General features: G+C 36.5%; 1 protein-coding gene across 1 annotated transcript in view; it reads right to left on the bottom strand.

Annotated features, from left to right (window-relative positions):
* Positions 1 to 21,644, bottom strand: part of DPYD (dihydropyrimidine dehydrogenase) — a 314,495-nt gene that overhangs the window by 126,203 nt on the left and 166,648 nt on the right. Inside the window, exon 15 of the mRNA XM_027880005.1 lies at positions 2,581 to 2,745. Coding sequence (XP_027735806.1) covers positions 2,581 to 2,745 — 165 coding nt within the window. The remainder of the gene's footprint in view (positions 1 to 2,580; positions 2,746 to 21,644) is intronic.

Below are 21,644 nucleotides of genomic sequence, written 5' to 3'. Positions count from 1 at the left end.
TCATTTTAACAGAAGAACCTGATTTTAAAAAAAAATAAAAATTTTATTTTTTTAAATAATCTTGGACCTGTACTGTGCATATCATCTAATTTCTTTGTGTGTGCGTGTGTTTTCTGAAAAAAACAGTGACAGTGACAGTGACAATAAATTAATTTAAAAAAATCTCAAATTGAAACAGCACAGCTTTTGATAATACTTCACCAGTAGACATATAAAACCCAAATACCTCTTTCCACTTTCTCCTCTGCTTGGATCCTTACAAATAATTTAGTCCCTGCCAGTGGCACTGAAGCAAGTTCCTGGTGGTGGCAGGTTTTGCCCTAGTCCACTTGGAGTGGATTCTGGGTCAAAGGGAGAAGTGAGTAGAAGGCAAAGGCTGCCAGTCAGAGATAACTGAAAGCTACAAGCAAGAATCAAGAGCCAGAAGAGCCAAAGAATGAGGCCACCCACTACAGGGGTGAAGACAGCACAAGGGAGATACTGGTTTCTGATTAACAGATGCAACATGTCACAGTTAAGTGACATTAGCACTGAGCTGTGACTGGTGGTCCTCTTGCACAACCCATTGCAAAATTTAGTTTACATCCTAGCCTCTACTGGGGGGATTTGGTTGCCCTTTCTGGTTTGCTTCTTCCCAATGGCACAAGATAGGATGTTGTTGTGTGATCATCTCCTAGTGAGGTAGCTATTTTGCTCTTATTCTTTTAATCTGTAAGATAAAACTTACCTTAAATTACTAGTATTACACAGAAAAAGCAATTATGTGTAAGTCTTGATTTGCCTTTAAAATTTGCTGTAGTAAGTTTTTTTACTGTAATCACTTGTACTCTCATCTGCTTGGCCTTCCTTTGAACAGAATATGTCATCCTTTGCTTGTTAATTAAGTTCACCCAAACAGTTCTCAGAAATTGGTTTTGGTTTTAATAAAACTCATAAAGTTTAAAAAGCCTTTCTGAAGGAGTGAACAGACATTGGAGAAAGAAAATTCTGCAAGGTTTAATTATACAGAATATCTCAAAATAAGCACCAAGAGACTTCTACTTAGTGAAGAAAATTTTGTTTTCAGTTAGCAACAAATTTACCATTATAATTATGACAGATCTTAGATGACTTCACAGGCATGTTTTAAAAATTCCTATCTGTAATGCCAAGGTCTACTGCTGGGTGCTGCTTCCCCCATGCCCACACAGGCATTACCAACCTCAAAAGATGCCACAGTAGGGACCACAGCCAACATGCAGGATCTGAATTCACATTCTCAAAGTAATAACTCACATATAATGAGGGATGATCAGACGATGCTGACCACAGGATATGTGGAAAAGTGGGCCTTCATCCCACACACGACACTAGATCTCAGAAAATGCAAATCTTACTTTTGAAATGTTGCTAGTATTTTGCCTCACAGAAGAGAATGGTTTGATCTTGAGTACAAAGTGCTGTGAGGGATTTTTGCTGAAGACTGCACTGAAATAGCATTCCCACAGCAGAAATGGTCAACACTCTGCCTGTATGCAATATCCAGGATTTTGACAAAGGATGTTAAAATCAAAATTAGGGAACAGATAAATAAATATCAGGATATTATTTTTTAGTTCATACTTTCACTATGATGAAATAGGAAATAATTAAAAAAAAACAACAGTAAATAAAGTGACAAGAATCTCGGCAAAGAAACAGTCCATCCACAGTGAAGCAGAGTATTAAACATGCAGCACTTAACTTTTACTGTCAATATGCTGTCTTTAAATGCTTTTATACTTGCTGATGTATATATTTAAACACAAGGAATAAGAAAAAAAACCCCGTACTATCTTCAGGTCATAATATATTCAGGAATATTCACTTACTTTGCTCATAGCTGAACCATAGAGGTAATAACTTCAAGAGAGAGGATATGCAGGCTCTGGGATTTCTAACTTTATCCATCTGAGATAATGATTGAGGAGAATTTTACTTTCTACCTCACGGTTCTTATCCACTAGAACAGTAGCTGAAAACCCTTATGCCAGCTCGCTAGCATCACTGCTCCCAACTTTGATTATTACCTTTCAGACAGATATTCCCCAGAGCCAAACAAGCTACAACAAAACTCTATGCTTGTAGCAAAGTTGACTTTAAGTTCTGTTTTTTTCACCTAAAGCAGACAATTGACTACAAAAATATTATATTTAACATTTGGATTAAGAATGAAAATAACCATATCCCTTTTATGATTAAATTCAATTCACAGAAACAACGGTTATTATAAGTTACATCTTTAAATATAATCTCAAATACAAAATTATTCACAACAGAATTGACATGCATCCACACTGAGATCAACTCTTTTCCTTGATATTATCTATTTGAAAGTAAACATCAGCCTAACTAAAACAGACTGTTCTCTGCATAACAGTAATTTCACAGAATTTTCTGTCATAAATATGTTTGGATGGGCTTTTCTGGTTTTTAGTAGCTTACTCGCACGTCAGTAAATCAATTTGCATTCTATTTAATAAATACTAAATATCTGAGTTTTCACAGGTTTGTAAACGGTATATTCTAAACACGTATGTTGCATCTTTAAGTGGCACTTACATGGTTTGGAAAGTCAGCCTTCAATTCAGAAATGCTTTTACACCAATATGCCGCCGTTTTCTCGCTGATCAGTTCAATGTTTAGAAAAGAGCCTTGGCCTGGGCCATACATAGGACCTGAAGTAGTTCCACGGACAATCCTTGGAGAAACATTGGTCACAATATCCTGCAAAACAGCGAATATTTTCAGACAAATTTTTCAAAGAGAGGCATATATCAGTAATGTTTATGATATTATAAAAACTTAAATGCACCAAGAGTTTTAAAATTCCACTATTATTACCAGTAAAAGCTACAACTGCAGGGCAGTTCTCTAGAACAGCAGATTCTCTAATTAAATTCTTTACATCAGAGGAGAAAAATGTTTCCTGTGTAGGTGAAGTGGTACAATAACTACCAAGAAAATGCTAATATGAGGCATTTTCTGCCATATAAATAAACTGCCATACAAACTACCATTCCAATGATGCTTCTGCATTGGGCAGAGGGCCTGTAAGACTTTGTGTAGAAACTTGTGTAGACCTCAGTCATGTAACAGCATACATGTGAACTATCCTCCCCACAGATGACCAAAGTCCATGTCCTACACTCAAAGGTTAAGCACAAACAGGTGATGATCTCCAGCCTCTCTGCTGCAAAGGCACAGGCCAGGCACCAGCAAAAGTACACCAGTACCTCAAATTTCACAAATAAACCCATATGATTAAAAGAGATCAAAATCAAAAAATAAAACAAAAAAATAGTGAAAAAGAAGATTAATATTGTAAAAGCACGACATTTCTGAAGGTCACTGTGAGGTTAGCAAACAATTTTGAAACATACAGTAAACACACAAAATGTTGACTTGTTTAGTAGGCCTAATTAAGCTGCAATGTCACTAGATATATATTAACAAAGAAGTGTAAATTCTGACATTATTTAAAACTAAAGAGAAACATAGATAGCAAAATGTTCCTTTTGCCAATTTCCAATTAAAAATAATTTCGAGTAAAGGTCATTTATTTACAAATGTATCAGACTTATTTGTTTAAGTACCCCTCCTCACCATCTTGTCATTTTTAGTGAGATAACATGAACCTCCATTAGTATATAGCAATTAAGGTCAATTTACATATTTTAATTAAGAACCATCCCATATAAAACAATTAGGGTAATAGGCATACTAACTGGATTTCATAACATTTGGACGTTTTTCCAGCTAGATAGACAGGAAACCTTAATTAGCATTAATTAGCACTGATCTGCATATGTTTGATAAGGCATACCCTTGCCACAAAAGATTATTTATTCCTGAATCTGCCAAATGCTGCAGTTACAGAGGATAAAAGGACTTTTCTTCACATTGTATGTAAATTTGAAGCAATCTTAATTTGCTTATAAAGTTGAGTTAATTATTATAGAGTAAATATGCACTAATATTTTATATTGATTGATAATTATATGTCCATTTACATATGTAAAAATCATACAAAGTAATCTCCCAAGTTCATCTATTTTCAGACCTCATAAGTCTGAAACATGGACGTCACATTAATCCCAAGTTTTCCTATTATAATATCTTCCCTTCATCACAAAAGTTTTACCTCCCTCTCAACAGTTAAGTTTTCAGAAAAAAAAATTCAGAACTCTTTCTGAAATTATGCAAACCAAAACTACACAGCAAAGTACATTCCCCTCACTTCCAAAACAAATTGCAAAAATGCAGAAGAATCATTTACATCAGTTTGCTCCACATTATCCCCTGGAGCATTTCATTCCTTTCAAATTGCCTCAGAGGAGCTTGTGGTTTGATTTTAGAAAGCTATTAATGCACACTGGCCACCATATGAGAAAACACACGAAGTCAATGACTGAAATGCTGGCAATCTCACCTGAGTCCTTCCAACACAGGGTGCACATGATCATGTGCAGATGTGATTACCTTGACCATCCAGCAAGCAACCACGAGCACCTTTTCCCATACTCCAAAGAAGTCAGGAGCAATGTAGCTACAGTAGTATGGCACTAAGCCTAAGCTAACAGCCTGTCAGCTGGTGGGAAGTATTATTTTTGGGTTTAGTGCGAATTATGATAATGCACATGGGTCTAACTTTCATTTTGTGGCTCGCTTGTGGACATGTGTTTGCCAGATAATGCTTGGAGCCACTGATGGTACCGTTTGATATCTTACTATGAGCAAGTCTTAGTGTTCTTCCAGTCACTTTCATTTTACTACAGGTAAGAATTCAAAGACTGAGATATTATTACAGCCTAGATTATAGCTCTTGTGGGCCACTCACAAAGCCTCAGTCTACTTCCATGCAAAAACACCGAAATTTTTCTATCTGCTTTGGGTCTCCAAAAGAACAGAGACCTCTGCTTAGACCCTGAGACTGCTGCTGAAACCCCATGGTTTTGACTCACTCTTTCCCAGAGCTCAGTCATAGTTAACATCTGAGTGACAATTTATCTCTCCAGAATCCCACAAAGCTGAATCAGGTAATGCACAGACTTTGCAAACTATCTCAAAAGCAGCCATTCCTCACTTTAATGACCACAAGAGATACACAGAGACATATGAAGTAGAAAACACATGTACTTCTCTCTGCCTGCATTTCCTCACTGTTGAATTTTCTTTGAGAGTTTGTGAGATCCCCTTTGTTGCTGAGAGACTTTCCCATTCCCCATCAGCAGACAGTTGCTTCTTCGAATGGCGGCTTCAACTGCCTCCCTACTGCCACCATGCCGCAAGACCCCTCTGGTGTGTCCATGCATCACTTAATCTTTCCTGACCAAGCTGTTTCTGCTTCCTAAAATCCTTCCTGGCTTTGAAATCCAAACATTACCACCTGGCTGCTTTGTCTTAGTTCCTCCCAGGAGGGATATGCCTGTCCTTATTTAAGATCCCAGTCCTCAGTTGCCACTCCTCCTAAAGAGTAAACTAGATGGAAAGAGTCTGTAATGACTGACACGCTGGCACTTCTCCTGTCTCTTGTTAGCACATGACAGCCCCAGACACAGAGAGACTCACAGTTCATGGAAACAAAATGGAATTTATAACTTATGTGATGATTCAAGGAATCTGTCTATGTACATACAAGAATAAAATCACACAAGTGACAGAATAGAAAATTGTCTCTTTGAGAGACAATTCTCTTGAGTGTGAAACACCTCCTTGCCTTACCAACATCTTTGTCTTCTGTCTCCTGCTACAGTGAAGGCTGAACAGGGAAAAAGTTGGGCAAATGATCTAATGGCAGGCTTAGCCAACTTCATGTTGAGTGAGTTTTACATAATACCACAGGTTTTTTCACTAAGACAGGAAATTCTAGTGGCTGGCCTGTTGCTACTGCTGTCTCCAAAACCAGCCAGTAAGGGTAGAGCAGCTGAAATAGCCCTAGTGCTCCAGTCCATGTGGTTTGTGACAGACCCTCTTCTGGTGTTTTCAATTAATTGAACACTAACTTTTCCTGTTTTTAGGAACTGTAGGCCAAATGCTGGCACTGCCTTTTCTTTTCTGAAACCCTAGGTTTACTTTTATCCAAACTAAGCACACAACCCTTTTACTGTTAATAAAAATTACTGTTTGCATAAAAAACCACAACAGAACTGGACTGAGAAACCTGACAAGAAGTACTTCAAGGTTTGAACCTAAAGACTTTATTGATTCTAGGCAAAGCTGAATGCTACAAAGAGATGACCTGAGCAATGAGTTTGTCTGGTCCCTGCATGACGTTAAAAGTAGAGGTCCACAAACAGGAATAGAAGAATGTCTCCAATCTCCAAAACAAATCAAGTATATAACCTCCCCCAGCAATGGAGACAATGAACAGTCCTTGGGAAAAATAGCAAAACACTTTCATGTACTCTGAAGACCAATGATAGAAGACTTTTAATAAAGAGCAAGGAGGGGAGAACAAAGCGTATATCTTTCAACACAAAAAGACAAAGCTATGGGGAAAAAAAAAAGACTAAAAAAATAATTGGCAAAGGTAACAGAAAATACCATATCAAATTACTTTGTTTTGTGGGGAAATATTGCAAATTAATGTAGACTTGGGGATCAGCAGAAATGTATTCAGCACTAGGCTAAAGCAAAACAACCTGGTTTGGGGGAGTTAATGAAAATAAAGGGAAACAGTGACAACAAATGGAATCAAGGGTGTGAATCACGAATATTTCAGTTGCTGAATTTCTTGCGTTGCCTCAAAAGCTTATTCATTTCTTCAGGAGAGCACACCAGAAACAATCACACGAATCCTTCATATATCTCTGGCTCAGGACATCACCAAGGAAAGTGGTGTTACACAGATAAAAGCACCAACAATGTGCTGCTTTTGGATTCCCCTCTTCTGTGTATGACCAATTCTGGTATTCTAGTAACTTGAGACTGAGTTAATTTGCATTACACATATATTTCTGTTCCTGTTGATTAATTAATTAACACACTGAAAAGACGACCCAAGGCATTGATCAGGCCCCATTTGCTCTAATAATCTCTGAACTCTGCAATCAGATCATTGAATTCTAAACTACTTAAGTCTAATGGGCTGGGAGATTTGAGAAAACATTTTAAAGACAAAGCCCAGACTCTCAGCAGTTTTTAGTCAGCTAAATTTAAATAAAAGTATCTACATCAGTCCATACCTTACTAGTCATTCTGAAATTTGTTTTGCTTCACACTGTCCACATTTGAAGTCAATAATTGCCACAGATTTTTGTGTTGTAAAAACACAACCATCCTGCCTAAAACAAGTGATGAAAGCACGCTTGGGCAGCAGGGACATTTCGAGTTTTAGGGGATCTGAAGGGTTGTTGGGCACAGTGTTAGATCATGCGATAAGTATGTTCATTGTGTGTTTTTCCTAAACTAATCAGCAGAGAAATAATTCACATTGTGAATATTAAAGCTGTCTGTCATCTGAGGCCATGGAAGTTAATGACATAGAAATTAATCAAGCCATTCACCTCTGTCTCAGAATTATTGTTTTAGGGGAACTAGGAAGACAGCTCTTCATTGACTGAGTTCACTTGTTATTTCATAATCATGTCTCCTAGAAACTAAAAAAAAGCCCATAAAATTTGGAGTAAAATGTGTAAAGAGGTCAGTTGCAGAAAAGCAGTCTCCTCAGAGGTATACCACCTCATGCCTACTCCACTGATGCAGTTATATTAGGCAAATACAATAACATGCAAAAGGATAAATGTGTATGATTCTTCGAATCAAAGCTCTGATCTGTTTCTATTGATTTGCAGAGCTCAAAACATTCTTTTTCTGTCTATTTTTAAACAAATATTACAGCTAACAATATGTCAATGAACACCTGAAATAACAAGGTTGTTGTGGGGGAAAAGACTGGGGGTAAAATTAAAGGAAACTGGAAAATTACAAAAAAATCAATCTACATACATGCTAAGAGGGGGATGAAATGGATGATGGAGCAGAGTAGAAAGTTACAGAAACAGTTCTAACAGTATTTAAAATTACAGGGAGAAAATGCGGTTGCTGCTCCCTGGATGGAGCGTGGTCAACTTGCCCGACTTCCCACACACAATGCATGCTAAGGGGGGCTAAATGAAAGGTGGAGAGGAGTGGAGACACAGCAGCCAGGTTCTGTTGAAATCCTTGCAAGAGGGGGAACTTGGTGGTACCTTGCAGCTGATAAACCACATAGCACCTGTCAGCCACGGGAGAAAAAAGGTGTCTTGCTGTTGAACCAGCAACCATGGTGAGATCAAAGATGTAATACTAATGCTCACCTCCATCCCCAGGGTTACCTTAAGATGTAATACTGATGTTACCCACCTCCAAGGTATGACCATCCCCACTGAACAGGATATATGACTACAGTCATAAATATCTCCAGCACAATTAAGGCTTCAAATGAGATTTTTGGATTTTAAAAATACATTTAATCATGCTATAGCAAGTGTTAACATGAGTTTTCTTCACTCTGAGAGGCTTCCAAGAGACACAGAGAGCTTGTCTATCAGCATTGGTCCCCAAAGTCAATGAAAGTCACTTCATACTTCAAATTAAGCTTTTCTCATCTTTAACTTATGAAAGCAGATAGGAATTAGTGACCATTGTCAGTTTCTTTTCATTAATATGAGAAAAAAAGATTAAACAGAATGAGCAGATTACTACTTCTAACAAAGTTAATTTATTTGACCTTTCTTTCTTCTAGGGAGGGAGGGCATTATACTTGTCAAGTGGACGATGTGTCTGCACATTCCTAGGGTTGCTGCTCACTAAACGTCCATGTGAACACCAAAGCAGCCACAATGGCCTCTTTGTGGAGGAGAGATGTAAATAAATACCTTATTAAGGTAATTTCAGCCAAATATGTCAAAACAGCATATTTAAAGTTAGTAGATAGTAAACTGCAATGTAAAAAACCAAACCAGATGTTTCAACTTCACTATATCCAATACACCACCTTCTTTAATGAAGTAATAAATTACAGTAGCTGAAACATGCAGTTATTTGAAGCAAAATATGATATGCTTTTCTTCACAGATTTTCAAAAATATATTGAAAGGCTGTATGGATTTCATAATCTACTATGTGTGAAATATTTTTAGAGCTTATTTGCTAAATGATTTCATCAACCCCCCAACATCAAGATTCAGTTTTCCCTGCAGTCTTCACTAACTACAGTAGAACTTTATTTCAATTTCACCTATGTAAAAATATGGAGAAGGAGACATTGCCTTTTTCTGCCTAATATCACAGTAGTTAAAGCATTCTGAAAAATCTGGCTCACTGCTGTTTGCACACCCTCATAGATACGAATGGCATCACAGACTTATGTCCTTGTAATTCCCTGCCAACTCTCACTCAAGGTCTTGTGATGATTTGCCTCTTCTGTGACTCAGCTGTCTAGCCAGACTGTGTCTAGTATCACCCCTTCTGGAGTTTTAACCATCCACAAAAGGCAAGTGAAACCTGAAGCAACAATACCACTGCACACAGCACTGTTCCTGTACATTCCTTCTGACTTGTTCCTCCTCCTCTCTCCTCCATCAGAACTGAGACATGCTATGTATCTGTAGCATTTCTTTTATGAGGTCCAAAGCACTGAATTGCTCTCCTGAATTTCCTCAAGCCCAGAATTTTTTCCAGCTGAATTGGAAGATACCTCCACAGCAAGGACCTCTACAAAGACAAAACCATTCCAACAGGTACAACCATGAAGACCTTATCTGCTAGAGTAGGATTTTTGCAACACACAGCAAGACTTACCAGCTCATGGTTATGATTTCTTCCCAAGGAGGTTTGATGTAGCCACTGGCACCGTCCAGTGCACAAACCACTATGCTGCACACAATGCTGCCTGCTGAATTTGTAACACTTGCATTTGGCATTTTATTTTAGTGAGGGAATAGGCCTTTATTCTTCCCATGAGTATGAAACCTCATCAAAGTCAATTCCTCACTCTCTCCTCTTCCCCCCAGTGCATACAGAAGCATTTTTTTTAAATTAAAACCACCTTGACAGAAAAACTTATCTCAGAACATCCCACCATGCAGAAACTGCTCTAATCTCTCCACCACCAGATATGAAATGTAGTACCATAAAGACACCTCTTTTTTTTCATTGCTTTTGAGAATGAAGTCTACACCTAGACCTCTCTTTCCTCTTCATTGCTTTCCTTCTCTGGAAGTCAGATAGCATAAAATGATGTAAAATAATTATTTTTAAGTTCCTTCACTAAAATAAGAACTGAATTAAAAAATAAATTATTTCCTCAGCCTTCCAGCATTGTTTGCATTGATGATTTAAAGCATAAGTGTTCTGATCTTTCCACTAGTACAGAAGAGATCTTGAAAAGGAACCTTGCTGTACCTTGCAAATTGTCCTTCTTCAGCTTTTACATACAAGATGTAGTATGCTATAGAGAGGAAGAGTATACTTTTAAAATAGTCTTATCTGTCTTTTGATGTCTGTTTGTCCTGTGTTTGTAAAGATGAAAGTACTCAAATCTTTACTTATATTGTATTCCAGAAGTCTGGAGTACAAACAGTGCAAGGCCATATTGATTTAAAATTAAAACTAAATTTACTATTTTTTCTTATTTTTGACAAATTTGTTTTCTTGACATTAGAATATAAGGACATTTTTACTGTAATTACAAAAGATGGTTTTTAAAATGTATTATGTCCTACAGCACTTTGCCTTGACAAACAATTACTAGATATTGCATTGAACAGAATACAAAAGCAATCTTTATCACAAGGTTAAAATTAGTCTTTGAACAAAAGATGTTTTCAAAACAAATCCAAACTCTCATCAGCTTTATATCAGTTTCTCTGCAAGAGACAGGGAAGTGAGGAATGGAGAGAAGAGAACCAAAAAAAAAACCCTGAAGGACATTTGAAAAATTTCTTGCTAATGTTCAGTGTGAACACACATTTTATCAGTTTTCTGATAAAGGTGTAAGCAGTAGGACACGATTAAATTTCTCCTGTCAAACTGCATTGTGGTGGAAAACTATGCCCATCAAAGAAGGAGAAATAGACTTACAGTTCTTGAGAGGAAATTGCATCTCTATGCAGACATTCACTTTTGGATCTGTTTTTGCATTTCAGGGTTATTGGTTGGACTTGATAATCTTAAGGGTCTTTTCCAACCTAAATGATTCTATGATTCTTAGATCTCAGTGTTTTGATATAGTAAACTACCTAATCAATGAATGGTTGCTTTAGGCAATTGACGAGAAAAATGTTCAGTAATTGTCTCAAAACATTAATTAATTTTCATTAAGAGGTCACAAGAACAGAAAACGACATTGCAAATGTTGCAATGCTAATGATTTGAGGAGAACAGAATGGAATAAAATAGCACTAAACGGGTAAATAAAATATCTGCATGGATTGCAGCTTTTTATCTGTATCCTAAACTGAAATTTCTGTGCCATGGTTTCTAAGAACCTTGTGTACCTTCACAAAGGTGGACAATTAATGCATAATAATTGAAATATACTACTCCAGTCTATAATGCTGACCCTTGGTACTATAGTGGATTTAGATTACAACAACCTAGCTTGCCTTAAGAGATTAATTATTTTACAGACATCTAGAAATATAGTCTGTTTTCAGCTGTCAGGGAATATCATCACCAAATCAGTAATCAACATCTGTGAAATGTACTTTAGTGACCACATAAAGGAGGAGCAATTCTTAAGACTTATTTCCAGATGACTACTATTGAATGGTCCCATGAAATGTGAATGAAAAGGCACTTTAAATAACACAAGTCTAAGAAAATCAGGCAAGAACCAACATAAGTAAAACTCCGTAAAAAAATAAAAAACAGTTATGACCCTGAAAAGAGAAGGAAGGAATTACATAACATGTTTGCAGCAGCAAGTTTGAAAGAGTCACTAAAGGTGTCATGCTTACTGATAATACAAAGTCTCTTTCTGTACTTAAAGAAAAGATCAAATTAACATAGCTTTTTCAACATCATCGTTAAGAGAACTCAATGCTATTTTCTTTAATACTGTTTTCTAATTGCTAAAAAAATATACTATATTAAGGCAATAGGGCACCATCAGTAGTGGGAGGTGTCTAATAGGATGACTAAAAGTCAAGACACACAATACCATAGAATGAGCTCCTCTAGGAGAAAAATGGGAAAGAATTGCAGGTAGTCTCATAATTCTAACAAAATCCTTGACAGAAAGAGCAAACAATGAGAAAATGGGATTTTTAAAACCCCCAACATCTAGGATTTTGCACTCAATGTATAAACACGGAAATTAAACAAACAAAAACTCTGACACAGCAATACTAATGGCTGCTAATTAAGCATGTAACTTCACACTTGAATAAAGCAAAGAGGTAACTATTTATTTAGGTGACAATACTACATGGATTAACAAAGCTCCTGTCAACAACTCTGGACACCTGTACCAAGCTCACTTATTGCCTAATTAAATATTAACATGTCCTGATAGAATCTGTGGTATAATTTTAATTACTGTTTTCTCACAGGGAAGCCATATAATCAATGTATTTCTAGCTGTTCCTAAAGGCTGTTTTATAAAACTTCATTAGTCAATTGTGAACCATCACTAAAATATTTTCCTTCAGATTTCTATAAGTAAACCAAGACTATTATAGTCTCCTAGGAGATGGGGAGACTAAATGCCTCCTTTCAAGTGGAAAAAAAAAAAGATTTCTTCAATAATCAAGAATAAATTCTTTTAACTATGATCCTATTTAAAGAGTTCTTAAAACTCTTTAAAAAAGAATCAACATCAGGGAGTTACAGATCACCAAAGCTGTATTTAAATTTATGTATAGTCCAAAATATTTTTTTATTACTGGATTAAGTAATTTGGATGAGAATCACATTACTTCCTTTAAGCATGTATTTAAATTTTCTGCTGGGGATGAATTGCAAATACTGAGGTACACCTTGTACCTACTTGTGTTATTTTCTTTTCCCATTAGGATTAAGAATACTTAAATGCTTATAGCACTAGTTTATAGCATGCTATAAGCATTGATTAACATTTTTGTATATTTAGGGGTGAGAAATGCAAGAAAACAATACCAAATCTATTTGGAATCTATTTAAGTAACTAGTACTATAATTTACAAAATATCAATTCTCCAGGGAGCACTAAACAATTTCAAGTCACAGATAAAGGGTTACAGGGAAGGTGGAAGCATCTAAGGGAATATTTTGTTTTACATTCCAATGATAATCTAGTCTTTAACACTTTTACTTTGATAACCCGAGCTCTTAAACGTTAACTTTGTTTGAACATACTTCCTTTTATCTTTTTTGATCTAGAAGTCCTATGGAAGTCAAAGGCTATTTTGGAAGAGCAGGGATTGCAAGGCTGAACCACTTACCATTCTCAGAGTCTGATTATACAGAGATCTAGATCACATAATCATGGGGAAAAACAAACTCTGAAAATATCAACCCCTGTGAATTTTAACTCAGCATGTGAACATCTTGTAAGGGATTCAAACCAATTTTAATTCAGCATTAAATTTTCGACAGGATCTTTAAAATAGATTTTGATTTTTGCCAGAGGTCTCATCTACTTTAAAATCCATGAAAAAAATCTTCTATTTTCCTCTTTGTTTTGGCTACCAGAATGAGGACACACATTATTGCATGCAAACTGTTAGATTTTATGTTCCTAGACAAAAAAGTATTTGAAATACTTTTCAGCAATAGATTTAAATTAAATAAAGAAAATTAAATAATTGACAAAACTTTTGAAATTACTTTCCTATGAATCAACTTTCAAGAAATTTCAAGTCTTTTACTGCAAATTGAACTATCATCCTGAATTAGTTATCATTTTTATAATGACTAAAGCATTTTTTCTGACCCCCTGAATCACGGAACAAACTCTGGTGGCATATTTTGATAAGGATACATTGATAAGGATGCAGTACTGCTCTGGCAAGAAAGCTCATACTGAACTTGGGGCATCATGTATACATCCCAGGGAGGGTTTTTGAAAATATAAAACCTGGGTGGACTGAGCTCAGGAAGGGTAGATCCAGCATTTCAGATCTGCCATTAGAGATCTGAGCAGCACTGAGATCTCTGTGTGATCTTCCATCAGTCATCACAAGAGGCATCACATACGGGCTCCATAACCTATAGGGAGATGGCTTTTTCCTCTTGAGAGCTTCACAGAAGATACTTCCAGCCTGCTGGGCTGATTCTTCTTTTCCAGACTGAACTCTTAATAAATAAACATTCAGTGTTTGCAGATGTTGTACCTTCTCTAACAGACAGAAATCCATGCAGAGGAATGCTGAAGTGCACATAGAATTTTTATGCCAAAGGACAAGCTCTGATTCCCATCTGCTTGCAGCAGACACAGAAGCCCCACCTCAAGTCTGGTTTTCCTCCACATTCACCGGAAGTTTTCATAGCAGTAGGTTAATCATTGCCTATTAGCTTTTTTAAATGCCCATGAAAAATGACACATTCTATTGGCTTTTAAAAATCCACCCCGTGGGACATAAAGCACAAATTTAATAAAGTAAAAAGAGCAAAGCTCATTACAATACTATTTTAAGAACTGAAAGTAGCCATGATACATGGAAATTCCTAACAAGACGATTCTCCTGTTTACCACTGAGGAAAAAAATTATTCTAAGTTGACCACGTCCTTTTTCATTAAATGTATAACAGGTCCCAAACCCCATCCCTCTCTGGAGTCATTGCTCAGGTCTGTCAGTTAAATAAATATGCTCATCAGAGGATCTAACAGGCACACACAGATAAGGTAGACATGAAGTCCATTCCCCTTGAAATCAATAGGAAGGTGGCTGTTAGACACTATAATTGAGTTAGGGTTTCATTTGGGAATCTGTGGTAAATGTTCCTGCTCTTACTGCCACAGGGGCGTAAGAAAGTATACGACAGCTGTGGCTGGATCCTTGGCACCATTAACGGCAGAGCCAGCTGAGACCCGCTACAAAAGGCTTATGCATGCCCCAAACTGGAATACTAAGAGTAAATCTGTCCTCTGCCCTAGAGAGGGTAGCTTGACCTGAAGGCTCTCTGTTTATTCCAATAGAATATTGATTTAAAACTGGGGCAAGGATTCAAAAGCCTTCTGATGCTAAACATAAAAAGTCAGGCACAAAGTTGTATAAGGAGAAATATGGTTTGCAGCCCCCCTAGAAATCCTTGATGTGGGATAATTATACCAGTGATAAACAGCACATAGGGCCTGCCTTCCCATCCTTTTCCCTATCACAGAACTGCAGAGTTTAAAGCACAGCTCACTGCAAAATGCCACGAAGGAACAGGATATACCCATCACTGCCACTTGCCAGATCACATGAGCAGTCTCACTCCAAGGGCAATGAAGCCAAGTTTGCATCAGAGCCAAGGAGAGCTCCACAGCACCAAGATCCAGTGCTACTCCATAGACCCATGAATTATTGATATTCTCTTCTCAGCCCAGAGCTGTATCCCCATGTATGGAGATTAATCTATACAGTATGGTCAATGCTCAGTTAATGTGCAATACAGTTAAGTACATAGGCAGATATGGATCGCATGTTTCTTGTTTTGGAGGCAGTAGGGATCTGGGGTTTTATATCTCTGCTTATTTTAGACAACCTTCCCTAGTTAATACTGGTTTGTGCAGCCAGTACAGAACAGGACAGAGTTCTTTGCTGCACATCTAAGAACAGCAAACTATTTTGTGCACACACTAGTAAGCAAGATCTTTAATATTCGTGGTATTTAAACAGTTTTTTGTAAACTACAATGCAAAACACTAAAGTGCAGTATCCCCAGAGAATCAACAAATGTTTTGACAAGTTCTTAAACTACAATCACAGAAACTAGAGTTATTGTAGGAGGGAAACCAATTGGGCATTATATAAGCTCTTTATGCCACACAGCTTTTCAGGAGTTATCTTCATATATTTGAATTTTATACAAACATATATGCAATATATATATGCATGTTTGCAAAATAAGTTGCATAATTTTTAATTTGCATTATCTGTACTTCAATGAAATATTATTTCATTTTGCTACTCTTTAACCCACAGCCTCCTTACGGGAAAAAAACAGTCTGTTTAAAATCTGACTCATCTCATTATCTATGATATTTAGTGTCATCAGTGATAATAACACTTCTTAACTGGGCCCATTCCTGCAATTAATTTCCTGTTCACAGTTCCCATCAACTCCAACACGCATTCCAATATGGCTTCACTGCCAGATCTGAGCCTTATTAAAGTAACACCATTTTTTCTTTTTTTTCCTGTGAATAGAAGGATGCTGAGAATGGCTAACTTCCTAAACACTGTGCATGTACACCCATCAACAACCCAGCTCTTTTTGAAAGAACTCATGTATAAAAATGAGTGCTGCTTGTACTGCAGTTCTTTAAAAGTGACTTCTCTTTCATTGCAGTCATTCTGTTCTGCAGTAATGTAACACAATCTATTTGTGAAAATAGATGCACATACTTTTTATTTACACATATTGGATTCTATACCATGAATTCTCCTGATTTTAATTATGCACAAATATTTTCCTGCGATACAGGAAACAGAGCTCCCCCATCTAGATTGTGAACACTATCATCTCAAAAGAATTTTTCCTTTTTTAAGTGAAGATAAGTAACTGCATTAAAAATAAATGAGGTATTTTTTGTCAGTTGATTGGACACTGAGTACACATAATAAATCACCAAGAGCATTGTATGCTAGTCTACGTGCTAACCTTGAGCTGCAGTTTATCTATTGCCTGCAATTCAGAAGACAATAAGGTATTTTACCCAATCAGCTGATCAGCTGAAGGAACTCAGAAGGCTGAAATGGCTTTGAAATACACAGGCTTTTAGATATCAAATTACCTCTGGAACCCTCTACCCAGAAGTAACTCGAACAAAACCCATTTGAAATACAGCTTCAATATTCAAAAAAATCAATAATTTAAACCACAGGTTGAACATTTTTACTGCCTCCACTGCAGACTGTCATTTTTTGAAATGAAAATGCTAACGGCACCAAAGGGGAAAGCTCCAGCCAGAAGAGATACATGTGTGCAGGCATGGATTGGCTAGAAATGCTGGTTTACTTTCCCTCCCCCAGTTAACGTTTACATAAGATCTCTTAAAATAAACAACTCTCATTTCCACTGCTTGGAAAAGAGAATGTTTCTCTTTGTTGCACTTGATGTTTCTACCCATGAGAGCTTAGCTGTATCAAGGCACTTCACTGTAAACATGCACACTGAATGCAAATACTACATCCTCAATTATGCTATTAAGTCATACTATTTTGAAACAGGCATTAATGTTGTGGGTTTGAATACCAGCTAGCACACTGTGAACTCTTGATTTATAGATAGAAAAGCAGGAATATAGGTGATGTTATGTTCCAACATCTACATTAAAAACAGGAAGCAGTCCAGCACACCTTGCAAAAACCAAACAAGTATGGATGGCCCACTGCCCATGATACAAGCTCATTTAGGCAGAGAAGAATGACAAAAGACTTCTTAAAAGACAAGGAAAACATAAGGAAGAGATCTGGTAGGAATGTGAACCCTTGAACGTAATTGAATCAAGCTAGACATGAGGATATTGGACACAGAAGCAAATCTCTCCTCTGCATGAATTCAACCGTCAGACGTATTCTTAGCAGAGCTTGAAATCTGTCACTCTCTTTCTGTAGAAACTGTAACTTTTGGTAATTTAAACCTCATTAAATCCTTGCACTCTCTGGCACCAATTTTTTTAATTGTGTTAAAGGAGGAATGCAAGAAATACAAAAAAAACCTACCCAAAAAGCAAAGAAATAAACATCACAAGACAGAGCTTATGTATCTACAGGTATGCAACTCCCAACACACATGATCAATTTCTGTTACAGTAGCAAAGTGCCACTTCTAGTACTGAAAAGAGGGGCATAAGGAAAAAGTTTTAATACTGATTGTCCTCGGTTTATCATTTTAATACTTTACTCTCAAATATATTCTTATTTTCTCTTTCATTTTTTTTTTTTAGAGTCTTCTCCAACAATAGTGTTCAAATGGAAGAGAAAATACAAATTGTATTATGAAAGTAAAGCTGCTCAAGTAAAGAAAACTATGTATTTGGATACATACAGTATCAATGTAAAGTGATGATTAAGTTTGCATCTCCAGGTTACATTTTCTTTTTCTAGAAAAAGAAATTATAATACTTTCATGAATTTTCTGGATGATAGATTTGTTCATTTTTAACCCAAGATAAATGGAGATATTTAGCCCAGAATAAGAAATGACAAAAGTATAAACGTTTAAAAAATGTGACACTTAATGCATACTCCAAAAATTTGGACATAGACTCCAATATTCTGTTCTCCTTAAAGGTACAAAATGACTCTGCATGCATATCAAACAAAAAATTCTCTAAATGTAAACAGAGAAATTCATCTGAGTTTAAATAGACTCAGAATATAGAAAAATAAGATTTTGTTTATATGTTTGAGCTATGCATTACCTGCATGTAAAACCAGGTACGGCCATAGATTTAAAATATATCTCCTACACGAGAGTACCAGTCAAGTGACCTTCTAAGAACACTGTTCTTGGCAGCAACATAAACAGAATAATAAAAAAAAACAGTAGCAACTAGAAAACCAATATTTATCCTCTACTCAACTCTTGCAAAGTTAGGGAGGAAAAACAAGCTCTTCAAGTTTGTGCTGGAGTTAAGGGATTCAGGCTGTTCCCAATCACCCCGGGGCAAAAGCTCCAAGTATATGCACCAACAGCGTTAGGTGAACTGTCAGCATCTCCTTCAACTCTGTCCCAGTGTACACAAAACAGTCAGTAGGGGCTGGGTGCATTTTTAATTCCCTAATGAGGCACTTTGCAGCATTCAAGCCCTGAAGTTCATCACTGCTGAAAACATTTGGATAGATTTAAGACCCAGTACCATATACCATGGACTGGCAGTAGGTTAACCTTGAAATTTAAAGCATGGATACTCATTGCAAAGCTTGTATTCAGAAAATAAAAGGGGTGTAGGCTTCTGGCTCTTATCTGCTGTTGCAGCTACAGGCTGGAATGGAACTACATCCCTGAGCCGGAAGGACTGATAATTCTCTGGCTGTAGCCTCTGGATGTTTCCTCTAACGATCCCAGCACTACTCCTATCTTGTCTGCATTGACTTTTGCTCAGCATGCTCTCAACCAAGCCCCAGTCTCCCACAAACACTGAACAATGCAATCAACCGCTCCAGCTAAATCAGCTGAGAGTTATAAAGCTGAATTTCGACATATTGAAAACACTTCAATCAATGTCACTTTACTAAACCTTCTCTATGGCTTGATATACACATTAAATAAAAGAGTGCAAACAGGAACCCTCCTGAACTGCGCAGGGAGAGAACCATCACAGGCAATAAACCTGAACGTAACACTGACAATGTGCTGACAGCATGCTCCTCTGACTCCATTGTTTAAGCATGGAGGCTTGGAAACGGACAATGAAGATACTTTGGGACAGAATGCTTTAGGGAAGTTTGGGAAACGTTCCCATTTTTGACAGATTACAAAATAAAGCACAGACAAATGCTAAGATACAGCTACAACTGCACACAAAAATTAGTATGTTTAAAAAACCAAAATGATTTCTAAAAAGAGTTGGTCATTGATGTATCTAAGAGCAGCATTAATGCCATACAATTTTTATTACAGATTGTGATGTTGCAAAGGGCTTTACATACATACATTTACTATACCACGTGAATTACCAGAAACATGCTTTTCTATGTTTGTGTGATTTATTAAAACATAAATCATAATAGCATGTGCCAAGAATTCCTTCTGAAGGACATAATAAGGTAACAATTATCCTCTGAACTCCTTTCTTTGTCTTCAGAGAATAAAATGCATTAGAACATATCCATTTGCTGCCCCATGACAGAAAATGAAAGCAAGTGTGATGGTTGTACCGTATGCTTTCAGTTCCTGCAGTTGCCTGTTGAAGTGAGCTTTGTTCCTGAATGTGCTGTCAGAGACAAAAAGAATACTTTCTCCAATCCTTTTAGGGAATAGTCCTTAAAAATAGGAGGAAAAAAAAATAATTGAAGAGGATTGCTTTTGCATAAATGCAAATGGATGTGGGAAAAAAATATGTGTAAATATCAAATGTAAATTTAAAAGAGAATTTATTTGAAAGAAAATTAGGTACATAGGGTCTCCCTGTATTGTTTTGACTTGAATCAATATATTAAACCTTTTTAATTTTATGCAACAATTCACAGGATCTGATGAAGGGGAATTGTAGCATTTTCTTCCATGCAAATATACACAGAGGAGCAACATTAGAAGTATTATTATAATACCCCTCAGAGAAGGTTTCAGGCCTTCTAGAACAGCTTGTGAGTGTTTGGAGTCCTGTGTCTGATGACTGGCACATTGAGAATGCTTAGTGCACCACGATTTTGCTCATATATTTTTGAAGAAAAAATCATAAACAAAAGTTCATAATATAGAGGGTGCTACTTAAAGGCAATATTAACTGTGCAGGTGCAGGAAGGCAGAAGCAGCAAGATCAGAGGATAAAAGTGGCTTTACTGATTCAAAGAAAGTATAATTTAACCTCTCAAATTTTGATTATTTTTTAAAAAATTCTATTTCTATGGGAGAAGAAACATATTTGTGGTTTAAATTTAAAATTAAAAAAAAAAGAAAATCAACAGTTTTCAGCAGCAATCCAGATCTGGAATTCACTTCATTTTCCTTTTTTTTTTTCCAGGAAGACACTGTGCCTGAACCACATTCTGCAAATGCTGGGAAGTAAAAAGACGAAGACCTCTGAATCAAATGTAATTTACAAGAATCCAAGTGGATATTAGGTTTCACTTTGCTCAAGTGACATCAAGGCATTCGTTACAAATAAATACACATACACAGACACCTTCTTTGGTTTAGCTCATGATATAGAAAGAGCTATTTTTTTTCTTGGATTTCGCAGTTATGTAACTCAAAATTAAATCACGACATCATACCAAAACCTAATCCTGTGCTATTTTGATTCTGTGGGAAAGTTATATTTGCAATTACCTTCAAGAAAGTCCATGTATCATATCATTTTACTAAATGAAAAATTTAAACCACAGCAAATTGATGCTTTAATGAATTTGGTGTCTGTACTCCTGTACTGCTCAGGTTCTCTCTGTTTAATATTCCTTACCATTTCCATTTGCTTTAGGTCAGAATCTGGAATCTAGATAATTTAATTGATCATATTATAGTTGTGCATAGTGCATACACATTTTATTCAGAGCATCATTATGACCTGCTTTTACTCTGTCACATCTAGGGATGGACACAATGCCAACATATGATGGTTATGATGGCTAGCGAGCATCCTTATTAACAGCTATCCTTTTTCAACATCAACATACCTACCCCAGGAAACAGTATCATTTTGTGATTCCACTAAAAACATAACATTACAATATTTACTGACATGGTCAAATCACACAGTTTGTTGAAGTTCTTTACATGAGAATTTCAATACTCTGTGTTTTATCTAAAGTTCAAACTGACTAAAATGTAAGAGCTCATGTCAC

Source organism: Empidonax traillii, unplaced genomic scaffold, assembly GCF_003031625.1.
Source record: "Empidonax traillii isolate 1590-97213 ecotype Southwest subspecies unplaced genomic scaffold, ASM303162v1 scaffold62:size2133460, whole genome shotgun sequence".
NCBI classification, from domain to species: Eukaryota; Metazoa; Chordata; class Aves; order Passeriformes; family Tyrannidae; genus Empidonax; species Empidonax traillii.
The sequence above is the reverse complement of the archived record's forward strand: the minus strand, read 5'-3'. Positions and strand labels throughout refer to the sequence as shown.